This window comes from Diorhabda sublineata, chromosome 8 (genome assembly GCF_026230105.1).
Source record: "Diorhabda sublineata isolate icDioSubl1.1 chromosome 8, icDioSubl1.1, whole genome shotgun sequence".
NCBI lineage: Eukaryota > Metazoa > Arthropoda > Insecta > Coleoptera > Chrysomelidae > Diorhabda > Diorhabda sublineata.
Genome location: NC_079481.1, coordinates 30,818,243 through 30,832,787, shown reverse-complemented (window position 1 = coordinate 30,832,787; position 14,545 = coordinate 30,818,243). Strand labels below are relative to the sequence as shown.

General features: G+C 29.9%; 2 protein-coding genes across 2 annotated transcripts in view; one reads left to right on the top strand and one right to left on the bottom strand.

Moving 5' to 3' along the window:
• Positions 1-212: 212 nt before the first annotated feature.
• LOC130448512 (farnesol dehydrogenase-like) overlaps positions 213-14,545 on the bottom strand; it is a 21,906-nt gene continuing 7,573 nt past the window's right edge. The window contains exons 2-6 of the mRNA XM_056785936.1: positions 2,160-2,314; positions 1,848-2,103; positions 1,129-1,337; positions 614-766; positions 213-306 (exon numbers count right to left, since the gene is read on the bottom strand). Coding sequence (XP_056641914.1) covers positions 265-306; positions 614-766; positions 1,129-1,337; positions 1,848-2,103; positions 2,160-2,267 — 768 coding nt within the window. The 5' untranslated portion in view covers positions 2,268-2,314 and the 3' untranslated portion in view covers positions 213-264. The remainder of the gene's footprint in view (positions 307-613; positions 767-1,128; positions 1,338-1,847; positions 2,104-2,159; positions 2,315-14,545) is intronic.
• Positions 5,242-6,952, top strand: LOC130448511 (farnesol dehydrogenase-like). Its single transcript, XM_056785935.1, has 5 exons — positions 5,242-5,436; positions 5,493-5,748; positions 6,257-6,465; positions 6,569-6,721; positions 6,846-6,952. The coding sequence occupies exons 1-5, from the start codon at positions 5,329-5,331 to the stop codon at positions 6,885-6,887; spliced, it is 768 nt and encodes a 255-aa protein (XP_056641913.1). The 5' UTR covers positions 5,242-5,328; the 3' UTR covers positions 6,888-6,952.

The following is a 14,545-nucleotide window of genomic DNA, read 5'->3' as shown; positions in this document are numbered from 1 at the left end:
ACATTTTATATTTTTTTTGTAATTTCCCATCCTGTATAGTCTTGAAATCAATTTTTTATAATTACCTTTATATTAACTTTCCTCATATCACTCAAACTGCACTTTAAATCTCATTTGATATTTTTTATAGAGAAAAAACACTTCACAATTTCTAGTACCAAAGTCACTTCACCCTTTACAACTTTAGGAAAGAAAATGAAAATATAACAATATTTGGAGAGAAAACAGATTTATTTAAAAAAAAATCATTTTTACTCAAAAATTTTATGCTAGTTCATTCAAAGGTTTTATAACAATATCGAAAATCTGAAACAACAAAAAATAATAATTAACACTTCATCACTTTATAATAACAAATAAAAAAGAAGACGAACTTGACGGATAAATTATGATTTCTATTCATAGACAAAATAATTCTACTCAGTTTTAAAATGAGAACGAGATGAAAAGTTACGATATATTTATCTTTATCTAACGTTAGAAACGTTCATTGTTGTATCTTACTCCTTTCATTATTCTATTTTATTACACATTGGAACAAATATAGTTTTACTTTGGATCATAGGCTGTTTCTTTTTAAATAACGCGGAGTTGTATTCCATTTCATTCTTACCTCAACTTTAGGTGGAGTGGATAACGCGAATAAAACTGCATCTGCTATATCTTCTGAAGTTAGCATTCTGTCACCGATAGAATCTTGAAAACTCTTAGTTTTCCTTTGCTCTTCCGTAAATAAGGGAGTGTCTGCTGCACCGGCACTTATGGACTATAAATATTGAAAAATAAAAAGCAACTTAATTCTTAATGGTGTTAGTTGATTTGAAAAATGAGTTTAGTTATCAAATCAATTTGAATTTGAATTTTTTTTTAATTATTGTCTACTAATTTGTATTATACTTTTCAAAATACCTCGTGTACGACCGAAATTTTTTAATATCTGACAGCTACATTTTAGATTATACACCACGCAGAACGTTTTATGAGTAATAAATTTTTTTCGTGAAATTAATAATAAGAAAGTTATGTACCATACGGCGCCAAATAAGAATTTTCTCAAGTTGTGAATGAATTTTTTTTTATAAGAGTGCTTGAGGAAAAAAATCTGAGACGTTTAAATCAAGTTCTTACTGTTATTTTGATTTTCAAATTATCCTTGATGACTTCCAGTCTGAATATTTCACTGAGGGCTGTAACGGCGTATTTAGAAGTCGGATACATCGTACAACCTACATGCACTGGTACAGAATGTCCCAAAATACTGTTCATATTGATTACATGACCGTCGATTTTGTTAGCTCTCATTATCGTAACGGCTTCTTTTGTAACATAGCATAAACCTTGAAATAAAAATTAATTAATTTGAAATTTTATTATACACTGCCCGACAAAAAAAACGGTCACTAAAAATTGATTTTTTTCGTAGAGAAATCATCTGGTTTTTACGTTTTAAATTATGTTTTGATTTATCATAAAGGATAATAATATATATACAGGGTGTAATAATGAATATTTTTAATTGGTATCACACTGAAAATTGGTTATTTCTGTTTTTATGAAAGATGCGGTGTTTTAAAGCGGATTAATTATGTTTTTACTTGTTTTTATGAATTTTTTCGGTAACTACGAGGTGGTTTAAAAAACAATTATTATGATTATATCATGTCAGTTGTATTTACAAAGCTTATATGTTGTAACGGTGTATGAAATTGGGCACGAAGGGCCTATTTGAAGGTCTAAGTGTTCAAGGGCACTTTGGGTTCCAAAAATGTTAAAAATTAGAGTTTTTAATCGTAAATCATATTAAATAATGTCTTTTTTTGATTATAAAAATTGTAAATCGAGCTTACCCAATACGTTGATATCCAAAATTGGTTTCCAATTTTCACTGGGACCATCGAAAAACGTATTCGGCGGACCGAATCTACCAGCTCCGTTAACTAGTATACTGACAGGTCCGACGTTATCAGATGTCCATTTAAAAACCTTCTTGGCTTCTTCTTCTTTAGTAAGATCGGCCGAAAAAGCGTGTAATTTACCTTTTTTACCTTCGAGACTTTTCGCCGTTTGTTCTATGAGGTTTTTTCTTCTCGCTACTCCTACCACCTGGGTTACAGAAGAATTTTTCAATGGAAAATTATAATTTGATCATCAATACTTACTATAACACCTGCTTCTACTAATTTCGTTGCAATGGCGGCACCTATACCAGAACTAGCTCCAGTTACCACAGCAACTTTACCAACCCATCGATCCATAGAAACCACCATTTTGATTTGGTTCTTTTTTTTGGTTATGTATGCGTACGTACCAGAAGCTAATGAAACGATTGATACTTTTAATAATTCGACTTCGTATTTATATATTATTCTTAAACTTGCGGTATAATCATGATAATATTTGTTTTTGAACTATTTCTGTGTGTATAGTTTACAAGAAATATATTTATCTACTTGTTTTCTATGGTAAATGCGGTTGTTTTTAATCTATCTAACGATATAGCCGATATACTGCATGTCCAATATATTTTAACCCGGATTAAGTTAAATATTGATGATTTTATAAAAAAATAATCGTTCCGAATCTAGGATAAGGCACAGATTTTATCTTTAGCAGGTGAAAAAAATGGAGAAATGCATCGAGAATCCAATCGGGATTGGATGGATTCATATGCAACTGATATTTATTTTTTTTTCGGTAATTCTTCTTTTCCCGATGTTTAACTACTTTTTAATTGTTTGGGTACTAGTCAAAGTATTGAACCGCATGTTATATTATATTTTGTTAAATGTATTAAATTTAGAATCTCTAAAAATTTACAGAAAACATTTAATAACTGGATAACGGTAAGGTTTAGGTATAGGAAAATATACATAAATTTGCTTTATTGTTCACCCCTGAATGCATTGAAATAGAAAAAACCGGGTGGTTGTATTTAAAAAAATGAAAAAAATTTGATATTTAGGAAGTTAAAGTTTGAATACTTTTTATACACTCCCTGTATGGAATGAAAAATTATTCGACATAGATTCAAATACTTCGAACCTTCCTAAAAGCAACCGAATAGAAACCATTTTCGTATCTTTAAGGGTAACATCGTAAAAAAATAATTTATAAGGGTAAAATTTTTTCAAAAAAAAATTAATAACTCAAAAAGTATGCATTTTTCGTAAAAAGCTTCTAAACAAAAGTATACTAAAATTTTACTTAAATTTCAAAAATGTATTAATATACAGGGTGTTCTATTCAAAATAACAAAGTTACAGTGGACTTCCGGTAAAACCGGAAGTCGGCCATCTTAGAAAATATGTTAGTTAAAAAGATCGTATCCGAAAACCTAAACGTAGAAATTTTCATGATTCTACTATAAGTATTTTACCGTATACAGATAATTTTAACTCGTAGTGGGACACCCTGTATAGTAGTAACTACTTATACATACTATTTTCTTTTATTTCTCTATATTACTCATAAAACGGATGATGAAGACAATGAAGATGAGTTAATTGGATAGAACTTGAATGCGTTTCTACACGAATTAAATCTAATTTAGTTATTTTGATTTTGAAGCAATTAATTAAAACTAATAAAGCACTAAACAGTAAAATCCAAATGAAAAACGTTGTACTCGTAATTTATTTATAATCTACGGGAATCAGAAGATGACAAACAAGGATTATCCGGTGTTTAAATTGATGTATGACAGCTGACATCGTCGTGTTCGAAACTGATTCTTCTGAACGCTCCCGACAACCAAACGCTGATTTACCATTTAGAACTGACCGTTTTATGGGGCTCCAATGGAACCGTGGCGAAATTTACTTCGTTCGCGAAGAATTCTTGTTGCATTCGGTTCGTTTCGGAAGACCCATACAATCGATTGTTTCATGTTTCGTGTTTATATGCATAGATCGATGATCCGTCGCCTGTCACGATCTTTTTTCACCGTTCCCTCGCACATTTGGCATCCGACGCGAAAAAATCTTTTTGATAGACAAAAACAGACGCAATATTGAATGTATCCGAGTGGAAACTTGACGAAATTCATCTTGTAGCGAAGTGCCATCACGAATAATTTTAGTAAACCAGCAAAATATGACTTCTCGAGGTGATATTTCATCACCAAAAGTCGAAACAAGTCAAAAAGTCATTTTTACCACTATGAATGTTTCAAGTTTCGAGTACGTTCACCATTACAAATGTCAAACTTCATAATGGATCTGTCAGCTTTGACGTATTGACGTCAGTGTTGTCATATGTCAAAATTTTAATAATAACCTTCGTCTATCATCTAGGGCTGTTCCCCAATGTCTTATTACCTAACCTAACCTAACTAATGTGTTACTGGAGAGAACCTAACCTAACTTTCGATCACATTTTATTGTATTCGGACAAAAAGTGAAATTTTTGGAATAGTCAGTTACTAAACTAGTTGGGATCTAATTTTTTAGATTTGTTATTAGATTTATTCGTTTATTAGAACGATTTTGATTTGGATCTACTGAAAGTTGAGTGTGAAATACGTGAAAAAAACCGGGAAGATCAAAAGGAATGTGTCTCAGAAAGAAAATTAATACCAAGGATGTGAAATTATTCGAATACGTAGGCGTTAATTTGAATTACATCAAAAGGAAAATTTACTTGGAGAATTTCGGCAAAATATCTCATTTGGAAATTAAATATGTGTACTGAATTCGAAACGCACCAACAAAGAAACAAGAAGTTCTTCAGGTAAAAGCCAGGGAATATTCGAAATTGCGATAAACGATTCAGAAATTGTTGAAATGATGCAACTATTACTAAAATTACTGAAACGCTCTCTAGACGTTCATAAATGCCAAAAATAGTTCAAGTTTACGCGCTGAAAGTCAAACATAACCTCACTTTTCTAATGTAGTTTGTAGTTACACGTTTTCGTATAACAAACAGTCGGTTAGATACAATAAAATTTAATCTTGACAATTCCATGACAGGATCCGGTGATTAATGTTTAAAATGGCCTTTTCAGATCGTTCGAACAAATTTCTGACATTCAGAAACTTAATCTTCTATTTTTCGTTGACGTTCGCGGAATTATTTTTGTCTACATTTCAAAATAGTTAACCGCTAGAACATAGATAAACAACATATATCTCGATATTATACAAATATGGCTTCCAAATAATTCATACAGAAAAACAACAACAAATTATATCATTTGTATACCACAAATTTAGTTTTACATAGTTTAGATTTTATATAAATACGAAATCGAATTATTTAAAGTATCAATCGTTTCATTAGCTTCTGGTACGTACGCATACATAACCAAAAAAAAAGAACCAAATCAAAATGGTGGTTTCTATGGATCGATGGGTTGGTAAAGTTGCTGTGGTAACTGGAGCTAGTTCTGGTATAGGTGCCGCCATTGCAACGAAATTAGTAGAAGCAGGTGTTATAGTAAGTATTGATGATCAAATTATAATTTTCCATTGAAAAATTCTTCTGTAACCCAGGTGGTAGGAGTAGCGAGAAGAAAAAACCTCATAGAACAAACGGCGAAAAGTCTCGAAGGTAAAAAAGGTAAATTACACGCTTTTTCGGCCGATCTTACTAAAGAAGAAGAAGCCAAGAAGGTTTTTAAATGGACATCTGATAACGTCGGACCTGTCAGTATACTAGTTAACGGAGCTGGTAGATTCGGTCCGCCGAATACGTTTTTCGATGGTCCCAGTGAAAATTGGAAACCAATTTTGGATATCAACGTATTGGGTAAGCTCGATTTACAATTTTTATAATCAAAAAAAGACATTATTTAATATGATTTACGATTAAAAACTCTAATTTTTAACATTTTTGGAACCCAAAGTGCCCTTGAACACTTAGACCTTCAAATAGGCCCTTCGTGCCCAATTTCATACACCGTTACAACATATAAGCTTTGTAAATACAACTGACATGATATAATCATAATAATTGTTTTTTAAACCACCTCGTAGTTACCGAAAAAATTCATAAAAACAAGTAAAAACATAATTAATCCGCTTTAAAACACCGCATCTTTCATAAAAACAGAAATAACCAATTTTCAGTGTGAACCAATTAAAAATATTCATTATTACACCCTGTATATATATTATTATCCTTTATGATAAATCAAAACATAATTTAAAACGTAAAAACCAGATGATTTCACTACGAGAAAATAAATTTTTAGCGACCGTTTTTTTTGTCGAGCAGTGTATAATAAAATTACAAATTAATTAATTTTTATTTATAGGTTTGGCTTACGTAACAAAAGAAGCTGTTACGGTAATGAGAGCTAACAACATCGACGGACATGTGGTTAATTTGAATAGTATTTTGGGACATTCTGTACCAATACATGTAGGTTGTACAATGTATCCGACTTCCAAACATGCCGTTACGGCTCTAAGCGAAATATTCAGATTAGAAGTTATCAAGGATAAACTTAAAATCAAAATTACGGTGAATAATTTTTTTTTTTTTTTCACTTAAACATTGTATAAAAATACATTAAATCAAATTATTATTTCATTTCAATGTATATTTTTAAAATTATTTATTTTAGTCGATTAGTGCCGGAGCAGCAGACACTCCCTTATTCACCGAAGAGCAAAAGAAAACTAAGAGTTTCCAAGATTCTATCGGCGATAGATTATTAACGGCAGAGAATATTGCAGACGCCGTTATATTCGCCTTATCAACTCCGCCGAAAGTAGAGGTAAGATTAAAATAGAAGTCACATTCATTTTTTACTTCAATTCTCTCTTCTTTTTTTCGTAATTCTTCTTCTACCAGACATCAAATAACCTCATCAATACTTTTAATTAATTTTTTCTTTACAGATTTTCGACATTGTTATCAAACCTTTAAACGAGCTGGTATAAATATTTTATGATATAATTGTTCATTACGAATTAAATTTTGATGAAAATAAATTGTGCATTGAAATTTTTTGAGTTTTACTTATAAACCTCTATCATCGTTATTCGTATTCAAACAATGACGTAAACAAAATGGCTACAAAAATTATGACAATACAATAAATAAAAATTTTAAATTATTTTTTTATACAAAACTATCTGTTAAACTCATAAATAAATGATTTAGTACCAATCAAATAACGGTTATAAATTACATCAAAGTAAAAGTATCGATTTAAACACATTTTTAAAGTGTAATGTTTCACGGCGCTTCTGTTTGGCAGTTACTTCGGTTACTATGCGACTGGGCTTTACGAGCTGCGTTATAAAGTGATCACACAACATTCTATAGACGAATTATTATATCAGAACGACTACAATGTAATTTCCAACTTGGAATATTTAACGCAATTATTGTCAAAAATAGGTTATCCGGAATGACAGACAAAAGGAAACCGGGATAATTTAACTAGTTTTTAGCAAGAAAAGTGTACGCGAACATCAAATGCATATTGAAAGTTTTATTTTATTTCCATTAGCGTTCGGTACAATTTAACGAAAATAAACGAACGACGGTTCGGATTTGAGTAGTAGGTTCCCGATGATACAAATTGCGTTCATATTAAAACAAAATTTAATAACTTTGGTTAAACGTGCGAATTTGAAGATTTAAAAATATATATTTTTTAACACTAGTTTATAACGGTTCTATATAATTTAGTAATTTACACAATTGCATGTTGTACGTACTTCAATATTATCATTTGATGGTGATTGGGGTCGTTCTATTGAACGAGCAATTTCACGTGATGTTTATATGCGCGAATAAAGTGCGCAAAGAACGAATTATTATGGAAAACATTTATTTTATTATTTACTTTCTTTTCGTGTTTTTTTTTTTCGATAGAAACCCTTCGTACAAATCTGCTATTGAGAATTTTGTATTATTTTTAATAAAACCGTTCAGTATATCGAATTGATCTCGTTGAAATCTTTACAACAGAGACGCGTACAACAAATTGAATAGTCAGTTGGTTTCGAAGTCAGTACGTTACGAAATTGAAATTAGATTTATGGGATTTGTAAGGAAAGGCGCTACTTTCGTTACTTCTGATATGTATTAGATATAAAATTGCAAGTAAACTATTTTACTCGAACAATATGTGGAGCAATTTCGTTGTAATATCAGATATTACAAGTTGAACTTAACTTAGATATATTATATCACATTTTTATTTATTATAGAACGTTTAAACCCATTTGAAGATTATTTTTATATTGTTTATGAAGAAATATGAATGTTTAAAGTCACTTTGAGCTTTGTAAAAAATATAAATTCATATAGATATGATACGGGGGTGGTACGATAAGAATTTTCGAGTTTTCTTTAAGAATACCTTGTATATACTACTGAAAGTTGTAATACTTGACAGTTGCAATGTAAGTTTAATATTTTGGCATCTTTCCACGCTTTGAGTTGTACTTTGGATCCTTTTCAATTATAACAATTCCTCCATTCCCTCTGTTGTATTTTTTAGAACAATAAAGAGCCAAAAAGTATTTAATACATGAACAGTTTTCAATTGTTAATCAACAACTTGAATTCCAGCATTCTCCCAAATACGCAATAAATTTGTAAAGTTCTAATTCCTCCCAATGAGTGATATAGCATTCAATTTATTTTCTCATTTAGTACCAGCTTTATTTTAAAGGAAAAGATATATTACAATCCACGTTTTCACTAGGTCGTTTTAAGAGAAAGCAGTAAGATTAATTAATTCTGACAGAATTTTTTCATTTACCATGAAAACAGTCGTCAACTTTTTTTTTGTAGGATAATGTCAGATACAGATTTTAGTAAAATATTCAAGTCATAAAAGAAACGATGCTAATTAAAATAAATAATTTAAATAAAGATAATGGAAACCATTCTTAATTCTATTACGATCAAATTCCCCTAGCGACATATTTAAGAGAATAACTAGAGTCCTTTGGAAAAAATATTTAAAATTTAAATTTACAATAACTTCCTGAATTATGTTTTTCTAGTGTATTAAGTTAGAATTATCTTTGTTGCAAGGATTTGCTGATTTATTTCGAAAGTGCAACTGGTTAAGATCTCTAGTTGTAAGTAAATACTTTAGAACTATGTTATTGTTTAAACTTCTAAGATTTGAAACTTGGAGGAAACCGTAATTATACTACAAGTATTTACTTCAAAAGAAATGAAAATCAGTTTCAATGGTTAAATATTTTGTAAATATTTTCCTAGTTGAGAATATTTAATTACCTAATTTTCAATTCAAACTAAGAGTAGTTTAATAATCCCAACATAGCTTTTGTTTACTTTTTCTTAGTGTAGACATAGTTCGTTAAATGTATTAGAAAGCCCGCCAAGAACAACAATATACAAGCTACTTATTTTTTTTTATAAATTCGTCTATTATAATCAGTGTGAAAAGTATAAATTATGTATGAAGGAAGAGTTTATAATATCGAAAAATACGTATCTTTATGAATACTTACGTAATTTCTAATAAAATTGCATCACAACATGGCCAACTGAAATATCTATATAATCCAAACATGTCACAAATATTCACGAATACAATCACTTTAAAAACAAATAAAATCTATATTAACTAGTTCACGTATTATTTTAGATAATATAAAAGTCTAAATATTATTATGTACAGTATTTATAAAATCATATTTTACATAAAATTATTCACAACGTGTATAAAACTCGTCTAAGGCAAAAGAAATATAACAGTTGGTACCCGTGTTTGCAGTATTGACAAGTCATCAAAACATTCAGAGAGATTCAACATACTTCAACTAATATAGATAAAATATTGTGACTTTTATTATAATTGTTAGTTATTTTTTTAATCATATTTAGTTTTATTAAATACTATTTTTGGGATAAAAAACTTACTAATATTAATTTTCTTGCATTAATTCGCAAATTTTATTGAAAACTGTGTTTGATTTCATTATTTTTATGACGATCAGACAACACCGCGACATCGTTATGACAGATGATTTGTTTCCGGAGTGGTTTTGATATTTTTGTTAATACTACTCATTATTTAAACGTTTATGTGTAAAAATATTTAAACAGATCTTGTGATCCCTACTAAAATAGTAACGTGTAACAGAATTTACTTGTGGCAAGAATGTAGTGTTTTTTAAAAGTAACTCAATATTGTCTGTATCACGTAGTAGAATGAAAGTTTAAAATGCAATGCTCTACATGTTGTACATGAATGCCTCACGGGAATTTCAGTTTATTTTTCGAGTAGAACAGAAAACGTAAAAATACGGTAAAGTTTACAAGAAATTAAACTACCATCAAATAAATAGTATTACAAACTATGGTCTCCGATGTATAAATAATATACATTGTTGTCAGAGTTTTTAAGAATAAATTTGAACAAGTTAGAAATTTAGGACATTTGTTATTTAGTTGTATCAAATTGAATATGAATTACGAATATACAGGGTGTCTCTTTTATAATACGACATAAAACAACTTTACTTATTCCAAATATTTTATATCTTCCAGTCTTATAAATATACAAATTTATACGGGGAGTGTACGAAAGTTGATTTTAAAAATGAAATATAGTACCAGGGATGGTCGTAACAACATTTGAATTTTGAAATACGGTTGTTATAGTTTTAATTCGATTAATTGGTTTATTTATTATTTGTTAAATCCTTACAAGTGAAATTAGTTTGAATCGAATCAAATTGATACGAATATAGTTTTATGTTTTTATATTATATTGAATTGGCAGTTTACCAATCGAAAAGGCGAATCCTCACATTCCTTTTGAGCGAGAATATTTACCAGCTTTCGCAAGAATGAACATTCAAAGGGAAGGAAGTAAACGTTTAGATAATAAAACCTCCAAGACCAGAAGAATGATTTCTTGGTTTTCTGGATAAACCGCTTTTAGAAAATTTATTATCTCTTGATTCGGAGAGGTCGGAAAGGATTGGTTTTAAGATGATTTCGTCGACTTAATCAATTTAATACAAATATGTGTAAAACAGTATCGTATCAATACGAGGGTTGCTATATAAGTATTAAGATAGTAAATATGTCAAATCTGACATTTCCATCGTAAAATTTGATGTTTTTAACGACGAACGTATTTAGAAAATGTTGTCGTGTGAGTTTTTTACAGATTTTTGAAACATTGAACCAACCAATCAACTCTATCATATCGTTGAATTGGTTTTAGTGGGGAATTAGGATTTAGGAATTAATCAGAAACGTTTTTTTTTGAACTGGTAAAACACCAAATGGTTTCTGTAAATTTCCACCGACTAAAAATGTGCGCGATTTTAGTTTGCGCGTTTCACTATTGAAGCGAATTAAAAAAAAAAAGTTCAAATTTGATGGTGGAGGTCTTTTATAAATGCGATTAACGAGAAAATTCGTCGATTGGTTATTGAGATTATTCCGACGGCATGTCTTGGCTCGTTTAATAATTCAAGAATCGCAAAATACCCTCTCAGGAATTTTCATACAACCATGAAGCTTTTACCGATCTCTGTAAATAGCAATTTAGTCGTTGTTGCTCCATTTCACTGGAATAGGGAGGAAGATTATGGATAATAATGGAAATGTGGTAAATTCAATTATGCCGACGATTTAATTAATTATATTACATTAGAAATATAATCAGAATAATTTCAAAATTAATTGAACGGAAAAATTAGATCGAGATTCGTTCGCGCTTATATACCAGGGACGTTCAGTATTTTCAAATTTCAATACAATATTAATATAGAGACAAATAGAGCAAAGAGGAGCCCGGAATGTGTAAACATGTATGTGGAAGCATTTTAGTTCGATAAAAGATAATTGGTGAGGAAAAACGAGATTTACAAGCGTTTTTAGATGAAAACTAGATTCATGGAAGTCCAATTGTTGATGATTTTGGGTTCTTCTTATTGTCCAATCATTCGTAGATACGTCTCGCGTTTGTATGAGCTCTGGATTTAGCACCAGTGAGTTTTTTGGGCACTTGGTGGAGTTTACCAATGGCTGCGATTATTTTCTGGTAGATTTCTCAACGAAGATGCGTATTGGTTGGCATTAAATGGCTAAATGATAGTGGTGGGTCGAGTAGATGACCATTTATAAGGGTGAATTACCCCTAAGTACAACTATAGTCAACGTACAAATCATAATGCGATAGAACGTCTTCAGTTTTTAAACTAGTGCATGGGAATCGATTTTTTTTATCTATAAATGACTTGAAGCCCTTTTAAAGGACCATCTGGTGTGATTTTTGTGTTTTTGGTACTTCGTTTTCAGTATTTCTCTTTCTAGATGCATTTTGCCGTAATCGAATGGACTATAACGGAGTTTTGAAATGACTTTTGAATTAGCGAAATTCAATTATAAAATGATCAACTTTTAGGTAAATTATTTATTTTCTGAATTCAATTAAGCCGATTGTTTTGTACAACCTAATTAGAATTGAAGTAAAAAGAACAATTTAATTTCTATTGGATTAAATGTTTTACCGCTTGAGCCTTTGATTTTCAAAGGATTAGTGTCCTTCGAGCACTCACTAAGCCGGATTTTGGATTTATATCGTGATAATAAAAAAAATGGAGTGAAAAAACTTCTCGCCACAAAGTCTGTGGGTTAAAAAGAGATAACGTTTGGTTTTTTCTTTATCGGGAGAGGTACTTATCGGATCACCCTCGTACATAAAATGTCTAAACTACATCCACTTTAACACACATTAAAATCCAATCTTATTAAGTATGGTAAATTTGAATTTAGTATTCAAAAATATGTAATACTCCTTTTTGGAGATCCTGACAAGGATATTAGTACGAATTTATGAAATTATCGTACCTACATAACCTCTTCTATGATAATTGCTTGAAATTTCAAATTAATTTCGTATTTTGAAGTGAGAAAAAATCCCAAATATTCAAATTTAGATCAAAAATCGTTTATTATAGAATCATTTTTTTTTTATAAGGATTGGAACATCGATTTTCCAAAATCGAAACTGAAAAAATCGAAGAATAATTGGAAAATTACGCAAATATTTGAAAATTTTGATGATTCGATTAGTTTTTTTGGTTTCGAAAAGTTATTTTCAATTTCCGATTTATTATATTCAAAAATCTTACGAATTTATTTATAGTATTTCGTATTTTATTATTGCATTACATTGAACGACGGTTATTTCACTATTTACCTTTACTAGTTGAGATATAACGGAATTTGTTATATTCCGATTTCAAAATGTCACAAAATATACACCTCCACGTTAAGATTCACAATTCGAACGATGCAACTTTTCGGTAAGCACTTTTTAAAATTCGCTAGGGAAAATGAACAGATTGAAATGTCGCTTGCCATCAGCGAATATTAAAAAATCCTGAAAGGGTTATATTGTCATGAACGTAGCCATAAATTTAATAATATAAAAAATGTTTAAAAAACGAAAGTTTAATGATGAAAAACGTACCAAAACCAACACCAAAACAAAGCTAACAATTATAAAAATAACTTGTTTAAATATGATGATAAAATATCTAGTATTGGTTATAGAAATATTCGTAGTTAACTTATAAATCGATTTCACTCTCAAAACACGCGTTTTTTCGTGACTACGTAAACAAAACTGAAGAATAAACCAGATCTATCTAGTCCGAACTAGTTAATCCTGATATAAATACGTACACTCTAGAATAAACTAATACGGACTAGTCTAAACATTATAGTTTAATTAGAAAGTCAAAATAAGTTTATTCTAAAGTGTACGAATTTAAACCGGGACTAAACAAAACTAGTTTGTATCGAAATTTGATTACATTTATAAAAATTTCTAAAAAGTTCTACGCTCCAATAAATCGATGGCGAACGTTTTTATAATGATTAGTATAAAGCCGGTACGATGCGTTCAACGTTTTCCTTTCCATCTTCCATCTTACTTTTTCAACTAGTTTCATCTTCGTTCCAATGTTGGCGTTGGTCAAAAAACCCTGATTGACGTTCGAAGGTCATCGCCGATTGACATGCGCGCTATGACTACACGAGCGTTCAATGACATCATCGTCCAATGTTGGAAATATTAAAAGTTTCGTTTGGTATCGGCTTCACGTTTTAATATCATAGTTACTATTTAATAAAATTGATTTTTATGTTTATTATTTGTTAAAACAGAAATTTCTTGTTTAAAACTGTGAAAAATTCAGAATCCGGTAACATCCTCGATATCTTCAATCTAGTTTTAGTTATAGAAATATTCGTAGTTAACTTATAAATCGATTTCACTCTCAAAACACGCGTTTTTTCGTGACTACGTAACCAAAACTGAAGAATAAACCAGATCTATCTAGTCCAAACTAGTTAATCCTGATATAAATACGTACACTCTAGAATAAACTAATACGGACTAGTCTAAACATTATAGTATAATTAGAAAGTCAAAATAAGTTTATTTTAAAGTGTACGAATTTATACCGGGACTAAACAAAACTAGTTTGTATCGAAATTTGATTTGACAGATTACATTTATAAAAATTTCTAAAAGCAACTTTATCTTGAATTCCACCGCCACTGTATATTCCCTAAG